General features: G+C 35.5%; 2 protein-coding genes across 5 annotated transcripts; one reads left to right on the top strand and one right to left on the bottom strand.

Annotated features, from left to right (window-relative positions):
• Positions 1 to 141: 141 nt before the first annotated feature.
• Positions 142 to 2,369, bottom strand: LOC109852016 (protein regulator of cytokinesis 1-like). Its single transcript, XM_020422755.1, has 2 exons — positions 2,266 to 2,369; positions 142 to 2,189 (listed from the first exon to the last, which is right to left on the bottom strand). The coding sequence occupies exon 2, from the start codon at positions 2,170 to 2,172 to the stop codon at positions 247 to 249; it is 1,926 nt and encodes a 641-aa protein (XP_020278344.1). The 5' UTR covers positions 2,173 to 2,189; positions 2,266 to 2,369; the 3' UTR covers positions 142 to 246.
• Positions 2,370 to 2,603: 234 nt separating this feature from the next.
• Positions 2,604 to 16,794, top strand: LOC109852013 (centrosome-associated protein 350-like). 4 transcript variants are annotated; one of them, XM_020422750.1, is made up of 13 exons: positions 2,606 to 3,066; positions 3,456 to 3,626; positions 3,718 to 4,576; positions 5,006 to 5,421; positions 5,505 to 5,730; positions 5,843 to 6,300; positions 6,389 to 6,627; positions 6,713 to 8,038; positions 8,355 to 8,509; positions 8,670 to 8,860; positions 8,943 to 12,480; positions 13,831 to 13,913; positions 14,001 to 16,794. In XM_020422750.1, the coding sequence occupies exons 2-13, from the start codon at positions 3,534 to 3,536 to the stop codon at positions 14,724 to 14,726; spliced, it is 8,310 nt and encodes a 2,769-aa protein (XP_020278339.1). In that variant the 5' UTR covers positions 2,606 to 3,066; positions 3,456 to 3,533; the 3' UTR covers positions 14,727 to 16,794. The 4 variants fall into 4 exon arrangements, with proteins under 4 accessions (XP_020278338.1, XP_020278337.1, XP_020278336.1 ...); XM_020422749.1 differs by having other exon boundaries at positions 2,604 to 3,066; positions 3,718 to 5,421; positions 5,538 to 5,730; XM_020422748.1 differs by having other exon boundaries at positions 2,604 to 3,066; positions 3,718 to 5,421; positions 8,694 to 8,860.
• Positions 16,795 to 17,272: the final 478 nt, after the last annotated feature.

Below are 17,272 nucleotides of genomic sequence, written 5' to 3'. Positions count from 1 at the left end.
ATTTAAAAAAAAAAAAAAAAAAAAAAAAAAAAAAAAAAAAAAAAAAAAAAAAAAAAAAAAAAAAAAAAAAAAAAAAAAAAAAAAACTTTCCGAATAATTCGATATATACGTATACATAACAAGTACTCGTTAAAATCTTAATAAATACTAATGTACGTTAATTTTGTTGTATTTTAGAATATTTACATGAATAAGAAATTTTTTTAGCCGTCATATGTTGTAAAAAGTTCTGTTGTCACGAGACATTTAAAAAAGAAAATTCAAATTGCTCTGAACTGTTGCTAATCTAGGTGTGTTAACAAGCGGTGTTCTAGGACTGAGCGGTAATTTTTTCGCGGAATTGCGTGTGACGGGAGTTCTGGCAGCAGCTAAATTTTTCCTTAATGGTTTTGCAGGTGTTCGTACTGGTGTCTTCACGATATTGAGCTTAGTGGATGTTTTTAATACCTGGTCCGGTATCATCGAGCTGTGCAATTCCTCTCGGTTTGTCATGTGGCCTTGAAACTGATTATACGTTGTATCTAAGAGAGACTGTGATTCTCTCTTCTTGCTTTTTTCTCCGCCTCTGGAAGATCTGTGTTTTTGAGCATTTTTTGGAAATTTTCCACTTCTTCTAACTTTGGACACAGTGACGGTAGGTTTTTTGTCACTGGTTTTGTTTCTTTTTTTTGCCGACGAATTGGGAGATGGAGTGAACAATTTCCGTTTTGACAAGTGAAGAGGTGTTGCACCCCTGTGAATGCTTAATTGAGATGTACCTGGCTTAGAAATATTTAAGGGTGATTTTTTTATGGATTTATCTTTCCCTTCTTTCCTCGCCTTTTTTATGGTCTCCACCTCTTGATTAATATTCTGCCAAGTTTCTGCTAAAACGTTTTCCAATGTTGTACCATAAATAGTAAACGGCTTGTTGTGCTTCTTCTCGTATTCATTTACCAATTGTTCTAATTCTTTTTCAATTTTGGGTAACTTCTTTTGTATCACTTTGCGTTCTTTCTCTTCTATCAATAATTTACCCCCACGATTATGATAGCGATCTGGATTGTTTGGCCACTGAAGAATCTCTTTTATCTTCATCATGAGTTTTTCTCGCTGGTCCAAAAGCTCAAATATTGCTCGATTACCATCGTAAAATTTGCGCAACCTTTCTACTTCCAATTCGTGTAACGTCACCAAATCTTCAGTGAATGTATTTGAATGAAACGGTGCAAATGTACTCTTCTCTGTCTCGGAGTATCTGCACAAATCCCACAAATGCATTATTTCGTATCTGATTGTAGTCACATACTTAAAAATGTTTTCTTTTTGTTTCTCCTTGCAACGTTTTATTTCCGCATTGAGAGCATTAATGGTGCCAGTGCTATAACCAGAACAGCTCTGCAGAAATGTTTCACAGACATCAGCAGGTTCATCAATATACTTCCACATCATCAATAAATCTTTTTTCATTTTCTCAACACGGTGCTTTCGTTCTTCCACTTCTGCTTCCAATTCATTTTTTAATTCTATGAGTTTTGTCATATTGTTTTCACTCAGCACAAAACTCTCTGGATTATTATAGATTAATTGCTCAAATGATGAGGATGGAGATATATCGAGATCATGCATTATCTTGATTATACAGCTTCGTGTATCTGCAAAAATACTTTCCAAACGTATTTTCTCATTTTCTTGCGACTGCAAATAAAGCTTGAAGCTCTCTATTTCTTGATCAGTAGGTAAAGGATTTGTGGAGATATCCAATTTTTTCGCACCCAGTTTCTCACAAATTTCATGTTCTTTTGCCAATAATTTATCTAATATTGCCTTACGTTCTTCCTTTATGTCCTCTAGCTTTTGCACATCTCTCTCGAGCATTTGTCGCACATCGCTCAGAGAAATGTGATCGTAACTTTTGAGCTCCATTTCCAGCTGAAGCTCTGTATACAACTTCTTTGTTTTCTTCCACAAATCCTCTATGCTCTTCGCTAACTGCTGTTTTTTTGTCTGCGATTCGATGACCATGTCATGTAACAAATCCATTATGTGTTCGTGAGCTTGCTCGTAATACAACTCCCGTACGTTCTCTGTGCATCCTATATCTTCCCAGGTTTTCTGCAATTCCTCAAACGTTTGCTCGAGACCGGCAACAGTTTTTTGCACTATTGGCTTCCACTCTGGCTGATTGGACATTATTTTGACGTCTATTTCTTTATTGGAAACAAAATAACATTGCCAATTAGCTACAGTCTACATTTAATTGCACGTCGTTATATAAATACATACCCTAATTTTTCGTAAGATAACAATTTGTTGTATGATGAACACACACACGTTGCAAAAAGCGCGAGACCAGTGATCACATGCCGTTACCCTCTTTCGAATTTAAATAGTCGGTTAAATTCGATTTCTTCTGGAGAGGCGCTGTTGTGGCGCAAAATGGCGGCGCGATAAAAAGCGTTGAAAGTCGCGTTCTGGGTGAGTCCTCATTGGAGTACACATGTAACGGGCGCGCGCGTCAGTTCACTGATTGGCTCCTCTCACGTGTACGTACATACACGTTAATCCAATCCGATGACAGGGGATACATCAAAGTGCGTGTTTACTTATTAGCTACAGGTTGCTGCAGGTGTATCGTAGATTTTATTGGAATTTACGACGTGTAGCAAGAGAGAAAAAGAGGGAGAAAGAAAGATATTTTACGTCTCGAAAATGGCAAAGGTTTGAGTTTGATGCTTTTACATGTGGCAAAACATGTGGTGTAACTTGTACGCGGCCGGCGATGCGAGTAAATGGAGTGTGCACAGAGCTGTCATTATGCTCCCTCGTCGCAGTTCTCGTTTTCCATGAAATTCTCGCAGTAACGTTGATATCGATTAACGTCTCTGCGGTGCGTGTCTCCGTCGTCATTGGTTGCCATGTTTGATGAACGAGTAGCAAGTTCTGTACCACGTGACCACGGTTTACAAACGGTCGTTGTGGCAAACTGCTGAGGACGTGATATAGGTAGTAACATATAGTACGGTGTTCATGGAATTCTTGTATTGACGGGAAAAAGACATATCCCAAGCTGAAAATAAACTCTTGGTAAGATTACATGTCGCGGTGTCGGTGATTAAAAATTGCACCTTACACTGTGACTACTCAAGATACACAACGCTGTAAATTAGCAAATAGTTTTTCTTTTACGAAAATACTGTTTTTGGAAATTTCTTGTTTTATTGGTGCATGTATGCGAATGTATTATTTGTAACCATTGGCGTATAGAAATTTACATTAAAGTAAAGAAAAATTCTACACAACTGTTAACACTTGCTGTAATAATATAATTAACATATACTATACTGCGATACTAGTTTGTTAAGTATATATAAATATTGTTTCAAATCTTTGAATATTATTGTTATTATTGATATTGATATAAGATTATATATCTTCTTTTTTTTACATTAATTTGATCTTGTTTTTCATTGTAGTTGAATGTGCTGTTAATCAAAACCTATAAATCATAATAACTCAACACAGAATGTTATCTTCATAGTTTACACAAAAATATGAAGAATAGTAGTCATAAAGAGGATAGAAAAAAATATGTCTTCTTCACAGATCCAGATGTTGTTGCTAAGCGAGCTGAGATTTCTGCTGTTGTAAGTACAATACTTATTTTTGTTGTATTTGCAAAAAATGTTTCTGATTGTAAATACGCAACATTCTATATATGATTTCTTTTTATTGTAGACAGCACAAAAACAAGCACTTACACAAGATCTAAGAGTGCAAACTTTGAAGAGAGATTCACCTTACTTAGGCATTCAACCACTGAATATAAAGAACTTGTTTTTATGTCCAGGATATTCATATCCATTTCCATTTATTAGCGCAGTGAAACAAAAGTTTGCTTTAAAAGATCATGATACCAGTGTAAGAATACATGATCCAAATTCTGTAGTAAAGAGCAATTTAGCTTCTTCGGTAATTGAACAAGAGATGGATATTAGACCACTAAAAATACCAGATGTGAAAATTACCTCAAAAACACTGGAGTTTTCAAGCAGAGAAAATACTATCTCAAAGGAGTTGTCGTCGACAAGGTCTGAAGTATCAACAAAGGAAATTTTATACAATAGATCTGACAAGACATCAAAAACTGGAGAGAGAGTGCAACGAAAATTGGACTTTGTTGTAGCTGGATCATCGGTTATAAATAGCGAAATAGAGCCACTAAAGGCACCTAATGTATCTATAGCGTTTAATTTGAGCAAAAAAAAGGAACATGGTAGGGACAGTTCCAGAGAGAAGGAAAATAGATCTAAGAGAATAAAAAAAGATGATTTTTTGTGTGCAAAACGATACGAATCAGTACAAGATCAAGTCAAACGCAGTCGAAGTCCAAGACACGTTTCTAGAAGAGACACAGTTGATACAAGTGACATAAGATTATTGAAGAATGACAGATTGCTATACATGTCAAAAAGTGATTTGACAACATCGAAGGATAAAAATTTTGTTACGTCTACCGTTAAAAAAGATAGTGACAAAAGACAAAAATCTTTTAATGTACAGTCTGTGGATTCAATAAAAGAGTATGTTTCAGCAGGTAAACCTCGAATATCTGGTAATTATAATGAAACTTCCGCCTTTCCATCTTGGAAAGTGTCGGAGGAAGTTATACTGAGTGATAATAAAGTCAGTAGTTCGGTTAATAATGAAAATAAATTGAAAGACATTTGTAACTTGAAGAAACTTGAGATAGAAGACTTAAAATATAAATCTGAATTAGATAGTAAACAGTTAAAACAAGATAAAGTGATCATTACCCGTAAGGAACAAACAAAGAGAATATGTGATAAAAATAAAATGCCGAATACAAGCAAACTCGAAGGGAAACGTAGTACGAATTTAGACGAATCATTAGAAAATATTGAATCACCATCCGAAATAACAAATAGTTTTAAGAATCGTGCAAATGCTTATCCTATAAGTGTTACACGGCATTCGAAGAGTATAGATTCTGAAACATTTTCAGAAAGTGACGTGAACAATTCCGCTAGATTAGCTAAGACTTCAGAGAATCATACATCATATTCAGAACATTTAAACATGACGCAAGTGGAAACCGTATCACACACTGAAAAAGATGAGGAGTCATATTCCCAGAACGTGTTTACTAAAGAAGCGACTACTAACGATGATTCGAATGATATGGATGTCAACACACTTCCAGATTCGTTGTTTGATTCTAGAAGAATCTCCTTCAGAGATGGCTATACTCAACAAGAATTTCACAATTTAATCGCACCAGAGAAGATGACTCTTGAGCCTAGATTTAAACGAAGAAGCAATTGTATAGAAAGCAATGACTTGGAGATAGATACTAGATGTCCAAAATCCAAGTTATCGCACACCAAATCTGAAAAAGGAATACAAGAAGGAATACAATTGGTAAGTATATAAGTATTACATATTTACTTAACCAGCGAAAATAATATCCGTGCATTTTTAATGAAATAAAATTGAAATTTTAGATGCACCCAACAGCTTTATATATGCAATTTCAGACAGAGCTCCATCTTTATGATTCCCACGTTGAGTCTCTCAGACAAGTTATGGATGTTGAAAAACATTTATACAATGCAACATGTGAACAGGAACAAAAACTACAGAAAATAAGTGAAAAAGATGAAGAACTGAAAAAGACTGCGGAAGTTGGAGAAAGTTTGGTGATTGATAAAGAGGATGTTGAGGAGAATTGTAAGAAGGAACTAATTTATTTTCTCTTTTAAATATTGTGTAATTTTGTGTATGTGTGAACACACTATCACATGCAAATTTGTTTGTGTAAATACACGAAATATTTTTACAGTGCCATCTAATTTGCTTGATTATATGAAGAAAAATGTCGAAATCCGGAAACCGAACGACGAAGGCAATGTTGATGAGTCAAATAAAACTTATGGAAAGTTGAATAAAGCAGTGGCAGAAATACAAACCCAAACGGTGAATGATATGGCAACTCAAACGGATCTATCTCTGAACGAACGAAATGCAGAGAATAAATTATCGAAAATACGCGAAAAAGTATATGAACAACTTTTAGCGGGGAATCAAGTTTCTCAGCTGTCTTTAGATTCTAAGTATGAAACTTTGGACCAAGTAGAAGACGATATATCACTGCCCAAAATCAAAAATGTCATGTCAGAGTTTAGTATTTTACATGAAACGACGTCGTCGAAAAAAACGGAGACTGGCACCGAGATTGTTTCGAGAGACGTAACATGCTCGTTTGCAGAGCTCAGCATCGAAAATCAGCAGTATTCAGAAGTAATTCCGTTTTATTGTGCATCTGTAACACTGTGAACACTACATATTTTATTCTGGAACGCGGTTTTTTTTTTTTTTTTTTTTTCAGATAGCGCAGTGTTTGAATGAAAACGAACGGCTTATAAAACACGAGAAGGAACGATGTACCAAATTCGAGGAAATTTATAAGGCGTACATGGAGATAGCGTATGATAAGCAGAAGAAAATAGAGCAGCTAGAAGACCAGAAGCGCGCGTTAAAAAATAGAGGCCAGGACAGCCGTCCCTTAAAAAAGAAACAGAGAGCCCTGCTTATGAAACTAATACGAGGAACGCATTACGCAGAGAGGTTTATATAATTTATGTATAATCGTACTTATATACACATTTTGTGTAAGTAATCACTATATTAAGTGTACTATTTGTTTTAACAGGATAAAAGCAGCTGTAAACATTATAAAGAAACGTACATTGTTGTTACAACATGAGAGAATTCTGCTTAGTCAATCTCAAGACATGTCGACAAAAAATCATATCTTGACGAAATTGAAAAGGAGCGCCGATAGTCAATCGCCAAGAAAGTTATCGGGTCCTATGAAGGGTTATGACATACGCAGTAACAGTTCTTTGAGCTCTGTGATTGATTCGGATAAGTCGCTGCACGATCAGTCTCAGGGTGACGCGCGTCTAAAAACGCTCGGAAGCGACGTGCACTCCAAATTGGACTCAATCAAGTCCAACGTATCCACGCGTTTAGCTAAGGATACTAACACGAGATGTGACGAGAGCAAAGAACTTCAAAAGTCTCTTGCAAAATCGCAGAAGAAAAGCGATGTGTTAAAATACGAAGTAAGATCACGAAAATACGAAGAGAAAATGCCCGGAGCTAACGTTCTGCGACAGAAGCAGAATCAACTCGACGTGAAATCTAAGCGATATCAAGGACATTCTATGAAACAACTTTTGGGAAGTCAGGAATCTCTGGTGATGTCACCGAGACCGGACGCGTTAGACGTGAAATCTGAATCCGACGTGCTGGAAGAGTTGTCGAGAATATTGCAGACCGAAGAAACTGCGACGATCTCACGAGAGAGAAACAAAGATTTGACATCTAACTCGAACGCCAATAGCAAATCCATAGAGGAACAGATAAACACAACACTGCAAGACACCAATACGAAAACGACAAAATCGCCACAAATCTCGGAAGATTTGTTGCAGACAATTTCGAGCCAAAGTTCGAAAAAGAGTGATAAATCTATTGTAAGTGATAGAGACGTATCTAAAAAATCGCAACATAGTACTGAACTAAAAACAAATTCCAAACGTAAAAGTTCCAACTACCAGAAAACCAAATCGTCTTCCAGTACGTTAACGGAAAATGTGCTGAGATCGATATCTAGTTCTTACATATTTGAGGGACTTCTTAATCATCACGATAAACGAGCAAAACTGAAAAATGAATCTTCTCAGTTAGATAGCAATAACGAAAGCTTAATTTTGGACGAATCGGAGCGCAAACATTCAGGAGTTGTAAAAGATAAAACTTCGACAAACAAATGTGAGACCAAGGAAAGTATAATTTCTAAACAAGCTTTCAATAGAAATGTCGAAAATAATGTTGAAAACCCTTCGAAGAACGAACAGGGAATTCACGTGTCCACTTCATTTACCATATCCCATTCCGAAAGTGAAACGAGTTTCTCGAAATCTATAAGATTGGAACTTAGAAAGAAGTCGGAAAACAAAGATTTTGAACAGTAAGTAACAACATTTGTACATATTTGTGTGTATTTAGATACATTGATTTCTCTTTCCTCTTGATTATTCTCTTTTATAATGTTGTAAACGTTATATTCTATTTCACACGTTATGTTCTACTAATAAAATCTCGTGAATCACTGAAATCACGTGTCCGTGTTGGGGAGAAATCTAATAATAAACCGTGCATTCGCACTACATTAAGTTGGAGCATTGCAAAAATAGATTTTCTGCAGAAAGAGTAGCAATCCACACATTAGAAGCATGCACCATTTTGTCTATTCGTAAAACTGTAAGTGTTTCTATCTTCTCCAGAATTTTAACTGAACGCGAAGTTGCACTTACATCGCGCAAGAAGTGCGTAGAAAATTACATGGCCCGACACGCGAGGTTAAAAGCGGAGGAAGATCGTGTGACTCGTATGGAACAGGCAGCATATTACAAACTTGTTGCGGAAGCAGTCTTACAAGGTAACTTAGAAATTATTTGAAATTTAATAAAATAGCTGGTTGTTTTTTTACGTGGTTCTGAAACTCTTTGCGAATTACAAGTGTCATATGTTTGATTATAAATATATAATTTATCGAATGCAACTTATATGGCATACGTTTAAACTCTGATTGCAATCAGAGAGACTTCTGCGCTCTATTGTAGATACCACCGTGTCGTCCGACATGAGCGACATTGAAGGAAGGATAACAGCTTTGACCGAGGAAGTAGCAAAACGACGTAACGAGATCGCGCGTCTAAAGAAAGAAGCCAAAAAGCGAGCAAAGAAACAGCTACTTGATATGGAAACGAACTTGTTGAATAAAATCAAGGTAAGCAATATACTATCAAATAAATATCTGATTATTATCTCTAAAATTTATCTCTCCGACAACGTTTTTCTTTGTTTAACAGATTTATGACGCGAGCATTCACAAGATGCGTAAAAAATTGGATTCAAAGAAAAGTTTCAAAGAAACCGATAAGTTAGCTATAGAACCGAGGTCGTTGGCCGACTACAAAGTACCTGAAATACCGCATATTAAGAAAATAGAAGATATTTATAAGAAGAACGATTTATTGAGATCCAGATCGGAGTCTGATCTTCTGTCAATGAGAAATCAACCAAAGAATTCAAAACTTGCGTCTTTTTTGACGCATAACGATGAGCGAGAGAGCTCGAGTAAGAACTCTGTAAAAACCACAGATACAACTGCTTCAAAATCAATAAATATCACTGACAATAGTCACAACATTCAGACGACGCTTGATGACCATACATTGACAGGAACACATAATAAAGTTCATACACCGATTTCCAGACCATCGTCTATGAATAACTCACAATTCGGAAAACACGCTCAAAAATCTGTAATTGCATCGCGCGATGCAAAAGACATTCAAATAAATTCTAACACAGAATTAGAAGTGCGAACAATGTCGGATGTAAAATCGAGTCATCAAAATACCATATCCACAGATAATGAACTAATCGTAAGTATCAATAAATCCGAACGAAAAATTTCAACAATAGAATCTGATATTCAGGGAATAAAAAGTGTCGATTACTCGACATCTATTTCGCGTAAGTCTGACTCATCTACGAAAAATGTTGCACACGCGACAGTTGATTTCAATACGCTCAGTTTTTCCCGAAAATTAGATTTTCTGCAATTAAACAACAAAAATCTGAACGAGAACATAAGCAGTCTCGAGAACAACATGAGGGAGATAATGTCGCGCTTGAGTAAGGAATCGAACGGGAAGTCTAAAGTGGATAACGACGATAAGAATACGTTGCAAGACACATCAGACGTAATATCCAAGTCGGTTTTCAGCGACAAAATATCTAATATCGCAAACGAAGAGAAGCAAACGATATCGCACGAGACGAAAATTAATACCGAATCGTTTGCCACTTCAATCAATGACGAAAACTTAAAATCCAAGGATTTAAGTTACGACGTAACGGATAAGATAATAAACGATGAAATATCCGCGACTATTCCGGAAGAAGCAATTAGCCTATCTAATTCAGTTCATGAGATCGATTACGAAGCCAAAAGCAAAGAGATCATGAATGAAATAGAGAGATCTATAATATCAGAGCACCTCGAAACAACGACATACAGTGAAAACAATTACAGCGCAACATTGGAAGATAGAAATAAAGAATCGTTGAATGATTTATTGTCGAAACTCGATGTGAAGTCAATATCTGAGATTTTTTCCAAGGAAAGCAAAAGAAGTGATATTGCAACCGAGATTGTTGACAACGCGAAAAAGGATATAAGCGAAGAAGAAGAACAAGAAAAAACGAAGGAGAATCATTCGGCAGAAATATATTTGTCTAGAACGCTTTCCGAACGTTTTAGCACTAAATCACTGCATTCTCCTATAATATCGGGTCACCGTTCGAAAATAGCTTATAGAACATCTGACGATAATTCGCAGAGTACTCGGAGCGTAGTTTCAAGCCAACTTTCGCGTCATCTTGCCAGTGACGCTTCAGAGTTGTCGGAATATATTCCTGAAGTGTCGAAAGATGTAAATTCACTGGCGTCCAACACTGATCAAAGTCAATTGCGTACAATTACTCCGAAAGATGTTTCTCAGGATAACAATGACTGGACAACGTCCGACTCATTCGAAGTCGCGCAAAATGAGGAAGGAGAACAAAAACATTCGCAAGATTCAAGATCAGTATCGGAGCATATAGACGATAGTTCTAACAACACGTCGGAACGAGATGTGCACGTTGATGACAAGAAAGCTAAGAGCAAGTTAGCGGGCGAAGCGAATGTGTCAGCGTTTATTTCCAAGGAAGCATCTATTGATGTCGAACTGCACAATGTGACGTTTACCAATACAACGCTGGAATCCCACACAATTAAAAATAACGACGAGCTCGACGATATCCTGGATATAATTGCTAGAGAAGATAATCAAGTAGAAAATATTTCTAACGGCAAGAAGTTTAATATTTCTGATTCTATAACCGAATTGTTAGAGAAAGTAGAGGATATTGCGAAGGACGATGAGAAGAGCGCAGAGAATCACCTTGAAGAGATCTTATGTGATATGAATATTAATATAAATAATCAACTAGAAACAGTTTCGGATACTTCAATGTTAAAGAGAGAAGAGGAAGAAGATACAAACGAAAACAATGTGATTTCTCAAAGTACAGCTAATAAATCTAAACAGGAGGAAGCAACGGATAGTTGGTTAGAAATCAAAACTGACGACAAACATGACAAGGAGGAGAGCCCACGCGAGACGATGTCGGAGGTAAAAGAAATTATAATAACAGAACTGGATTCAGACAGCATCGAAGATAATGCTTTATCGGAACTTGAAATCGATGCTAAAGTCGAATTGGCTGAAGAAGAGGAAACAGATGAAGATCATCGTTGCGTTGTGGAAAAAAGTAAAGAAGTATTTGTAGAGATACAAGAATGTTTGGAACCAATTTTGGAACAGGACAGCTCGGACGGTGAACAATTAGACAATTTAGTGGAAGTCGCCGAGAGTGGATTAGACACTTTGGAGAAACACTTTGCACCGTCGCGAGATTCTCTCAAGTCGATAAGAGATGACGCGGCTCTTGTGCAGATTGAAGATAATGTAGATCCGAAAAATAATGAAACCGCGACATCAGAAGAAGCAAAAGTAACGGAAAACCTTAACAAAACCTTTGACATACTGAAAGATCCGGAGTACGAAGATATCTCCGAAGAGAGCCTCGAAGTATCCGAAATTTTAGACAAACATGACTCTTCGAAAGCAGGTATTGCGAAGAAATCTAGTTTACCGGAGAGGTATGAAGTTACGCAAAAATCAGACGAGGTGTTGAGAATATTGGACCAACTTTCGCAGAAATCATCGCTCGAGTCTACAAGCAATTCGCGAAAAAGCGAGAAGAGTGTGACAGAAGACATCAATGAATTTTTGAGACGGGTTTCTGTGGAAGATGATAGTTTGTCGCTTGAGACAAGCAAGAAGATTCAGGAAGAATCTTCTCGTAAAATGGACGTGTCGAGGGATCGATTCCGGGAAGAAACAAAACAGGTGAAGCTATCGATGGAGACCAGCGATGTCGGATTATTCGAGAACAAAAGCGTGGCTCTTTCAAAATTGGCCGAGCACGACGCGGACGACAAATCCTCGCGGATAATGTACGAATTGCGTGAGAAAGTCGCGCAGCTGCAGGAGCAGGACGACTCGTCTGATTCCAGCGAAGCCGGCGAAACTCCGCGGGGTGTATCCGAGATCGAGATGGATTCACCAAGGGATCTCAATGACTCCAGGCTAGATATCGATATCCTGGACGACGATCTTTTGAGCGGTACTAAAGGAGCAAGTCAGAATGACATAAAGACCAATTTCCATTCCGCGTCTATCGTCGCTACATCCGAAAAGGACATCGAGACCATGATCGACAAATTAAAAGGTATTTTTTCGTTATATTCTATGTAATATATCTAAAACATCAATGTATTTTATTACTTGAAATTTACATACATGTAAAAATAGGAAAAAAAGAAGTAGAGAGAAAGAGACTTTATGAAAAGAGTTGTTTTTAAATTAAATAACTTCTGCTATGTATTTGAAATTCTTTACTGTATGAATTTTACACACAATATTAATCCTATACTATGTACGTATGTATCTGATAATTGTGTACATACTTTCCGGCTTTCTCTTGAAATATATATATATATATTATGTATTATATATACATATATAGTTAAAAGTTGTTGCGTGTAATACATGAGACTCAAACGATGTTGTTATCGAATGGGCATTTTCGAAATGAAATGCAGAAAATGCAAGATAGTGTCAATAAGTAATAAGTTTTGAAAGATGCTATTCGAGTTAATATATAAAATTGCAAGAATCGAATAACATATTTCAAACACACCTTGTATGTTAGGAGATAGTGGGTCGTTTTTTCTTTTTATGAATTTATTGTTGTCATTCTCTCGAGTGAAATCATGCGATGCAATTTTTATGTGAAGCTCATCTCTCATCTCAGACACTCGATACATATTTACACATATCTCGATCTATATCACACATACTACAAAAACACTTTTTGTTTTTTATAATGGCTGTGTGCTCTCCTGTGCAAAAGCGTTGCCTGGTATAGCCATGTGTTGTTTATTTTCAGACAAATAGCAAAGTCGAGATTATATTTGTCTAAAGGTAATACACGAAACTAAGAATGATACGAACATTGACTTGTTATCTCTGTACAAATCAGTGTCGCATGAAATGCTTGATCCTTTTTCATTATTAATACGTATGTCGCACAAAGAAAAGCCTGTAAATATTGTGCATCACAACACAAATTATTTATCTCAATAGCTACCTCTCTGTCTTTTTTTACCTTTTTCTTTTTGTCAAAAAAGATTTTTACCATTTGTGTATAAGTGTTTTATATATATGTATGTATATACATACATATATATAGTATACATACACACATACATATATGAAATGTGTGTCTATCCCTTATCATAGCTTTATATCATTTCATACATGCATTCGAAAACATTTGTTTCTCAGCATATTATTTGGACGTGTCCCTTTTCTCTCCTTCCCTTCAGTTCTTTATTCTTCCTTTTCTCAAGGCACTCAATTTGTTAATTCCGTGTAATGTGAAGGTTCGTGTTGCTTTTCCCAAGGAATTTATCTCTCTGCCTGTCTGTCATATTTATTGATATACATGTGTGGGTATACGTATATGTATGTATATATATATATATATATTTTTTTTTTTTTTCGCTACTTCGTGCAGCTTCACTGGAGCAACCTGGCTTGGAAGTCGCCGAACTAGAAGCTAAGTTGCTTCGCATTGAACAGCTACAAATCGAACTGGAGGTACGTATTTTGTATGTTTAATAACACTTTCCGCATGTTGTGTAGATGTCAAAATTTTCTAACCACGTGTGCATATTGCTTTTTAAGATCAAAAAATTAGAAGCGGAGGAAGTGTCTTACTACGTTCGAGAAATACCGAATAAGCCGCCGCCTCCTTATACACCACCTGGAGACGGTCGATTACTGACCTCGCTCGACCTCGTCCTTCCGGTGACTTCTGTGATACCATCAAACGTTGAGGAGCTGACAGCATTCACGGAAAGAGCCGCGGCTCTGATATATGCTGCCAAGCTAGCTGATGAGGACATCGCGAGTTTGGAAGTGCCTGCCGAAATTTACGAGTTGACCAATGACGAGAACGAGAGTGTGGCGAGGGACAGACGGATTTATAACACCTTTCTCTTCAATCTCTGCAAGGAAATCATTGTCGAAGTCTACCGAGCGGAATATGAGAAACCTGGTCCGAGTTGGACGAAACCGAATGTGAAGACAAAGCCCATTATGAAGATACCGAAGTCCGAGGAAGAACTCATCAAGTACGTTAACAAGGAAGTCGCCACGCTGTTCGGTTTTAAGGCAAAACTGCAGCGGGAAAACATGGTGATGCGTTGGAGCAGAAAACGCAGAGACAGAGTAGACGAGCTTCTGGCGAGAGAGGCTCAAGCCGAGGAGGATGAGTGGACCAAGTTTCATCATGACGAATTAGCAGTGAAGAATGGCCTCACCGTAGCTATACTAGATACTCTTCTCATGGAAACAGTAAATGTAGTAAAATCAGCATACGGTAAAAAACGGAGAAGAATGATGATATAACAATTATAGCTGTTGCATCAAACTGAGGCACTGTCTGTCTTGTAATTTATTACCTGTAAACAGAACTGTATCTTCTCAGTCAATATTTCCTCAGGACTGCATTTCAAATTCCGCATTATTATTATTGTTTGTATTATTTGTATAGTTTTATCTGTTAGTACTTCATGTAACATATAAGGCTGGTTCCTATTTATTTATTGATGCAATTTGTTGCTTTTGTTTTTTACTTATGTTTAATCGAGAGAGCGTGTGAGAGTGTTTCGGACATTAATAAAAGATGAGCCATATGTAAGTGAGATAAGATGAAATTGATGAACGACAGAAAATAGGTGTAACTAATTCTAAGCCATAAACATTCGCATTTTACAAATCAAATGCCCTAGGTCAGTTTAAAAATTTTATGTTTTTTGTTAAGGACGAGTTTTTAATCAGTTTGTAGCACTTAACGATAATTACACGTATATATACATATATATATATATGTGTGTGTGTGTGTGTGTGTGTGTGTGTGTGTGTGTATATAATATATACACACACGCGAGCTATGAATGAAAAAAAGTAACACAAAGAGAATAAAATACTCCATTTCTACGAAAATAACAGATAATAATCATAAAATATATCGCGGGGCATTTTGTTTAATTTATTTGCAAAATTAGTAGCTTAATATATATAATATATATTATAACTGTAAAAAGAAGATATAAGTTTTTAAATTTCACTTTCTGTTACGTTTAATCTCACGATTTTTGATTAACTTAACCGGTCGATTATTTCATTGGAATTAACCAATCGCATTAGTTGAGTAATAGAACCGACCAGAATTGAACAATTAATTGACATGTTACGTACAATATAAATTTTCAATACTGGAACTGAATTTTGAAACACAGGATTAGCAAACTATCACAAAATTGACCATGCACATTGATCACTTCGGCTATTTGGCTAATCAAGTGTTTCGCATTTCATTTGCTAGCGAGAACTCGATCTACTTATGTGTAAAAAGCAAAATACAACCTTATATCTTTCTTTTCTTATAGAGCACAGTTATCTATAGGTTATCACAATTATACAAAATACTGTGTAACACAATTACTCACTATATTGAAATACTTCAATAAGCTTTTATTATGTGTATATATGTATTATAAACAAAATGCTCTATAGGATGCTGTATGTAAATCATGTTTTAATATAGTAAATACGACTAGTAAGTTATGTTCAGATAGCAGTCATATGCTCAATTACTTGTAATGAAAATTAACAAAATTCAAACGACAAAAAAAGACTGACATTTTGGGGCCATTTTTATCAAAATTATGAACCAATAAATGAAATGTATACAAATAATATTATATTGGGCGCGTCGGCTATACAGGGTGAGACTAATTACCTTATTTTGAAAAATATTTCCTTTTTATCTTTACCATTTTACCTTCTCTTGACAACACTTCGAATATTTTAAAGTGTGCTTTTACATTCATATTGATTTGTAAATTTGGATACATAAAAAAAAAGCAGAGATTAGATCTTGAAATGAAAGAATTCAATCTAAGCCCCTATAATTATGTAGAAAATACACAATCAAAGAGTTAAGTCCTATATACAGACACTATATTATTTACTATTATTATCTCGAGATCTACCTGTAATCTTATTTTTTCATGGACTGATCATAAATCAATTATAAGTTATTGTGTCGCCATCAGTCAATGCAATTCTAACTTAATTTCACGTTGTGATGTAAATATAAAGTGTTACGGAAAGACGAACACGATTTTCGTAACTTGCAACATTGTATTGCATTATGAATATGTTCTGACTTGAGAAAGTTTTGTAATGTAAATTATATTATACTCGCTCAAATATGTGTCGATCAGCGTAGTGTTCCTACGTATAAAGGTAACATCGCTTAAAAACTACTTCATTGAACATTTATGACATGTATAGTTACGTCCTATTTGCGTTTGCAGGATATTCTTTTAATGTTTGTTCACACTCCTTTATATGTTAGCTATTTGCGTCTGTAGTTGTTACAAAAAGATTGTTCGAGTATGTAGTAGTGTTGAATATGTACTTAACTATAAGATATATATATATAATTTTATAATAAATTTTTTCAAAAGAAAACAAATCTTTTTTCAATCTTTTATATCTTTTATATAAAATATATTTTAAAATTATATATTAGCTATTAAACTATACATTGTTATAGTTTATTATCGAAATGTCATTTTTTTTACATGAGATTTTGTATCTTAATAAAGCAAATTGGTGAGATATTTTGTTTTTTTATCTATAGCACGAAGATCAAGACAATTTTATATATATGAGGGGAGAAATTAGATATAAAAGTAGTTTTTTTTATAAGATTAATAAGATATAGAAGAGGTTTATTTCTACAAAAAAATTAAATTACACATATGCAACAGTTTTGATGGCACTATATTTTGATTATTCTTCTTCATTTTTTTCACACAAGCGTACAAGGTTTTTATATATAATAGATATTTATAAAGTATTCTTGTATTATTGGGGTATAT

The sequence above is a fragment of the Pseudomyrmex gracilis genome, unplaced genomic scaffold (genome assembly GCF_002006095.1).
Source record: "Pseudomyrmex gracilis isolate BER0280 unplaced genomic scaffold, ASM200609v1 scaffold_23, whole genome shotgun sequence".
Lineage (NCBI taxonomy): Eukaryota > Metazoa > Arthropoda > Insecta > Hymenoptera > Formicidae > Pseudomyrmex > Pseudomyrmex gracilis.
The sequence above is the reverse complement of the archived record's forward strand: the minus strand, read 5'-3'. Positions and strand labels throughout refer to the sequence as shown.

Bases quoted from the DNA above. Each gene is read 5' to 3' on its own strand.
- LOC109852016 (XM_020422755.1), bottom strand. From the start codon at position 2,172: ATGTCCAATCAGCCAGAGTGGAAGCCAATAGTGCAAAAAACTGTTGCC.
- LOC109852013 (XM_020422747.1), top strand. From the start codon at position 3,534: ATGAAGAATAGTAGTCATAAAGAGGATAGAAAAAAATATGTCTTCTTC. The intron at 6,301-6,388 runs GTAATTCCGTTT...TTTTTTTTTCAG, and splicing joins AAAATCAGCAGTATTCAGAA to ATAGCGCAGTGTTTGAATGA. The intron at 6,628-6,712 runs GTTTATATAATT...TTGTTTTAACAG, and splicing joins GGAACGCATTACGCAGAGAG to GATAAAAGCAGCTGTAAACA.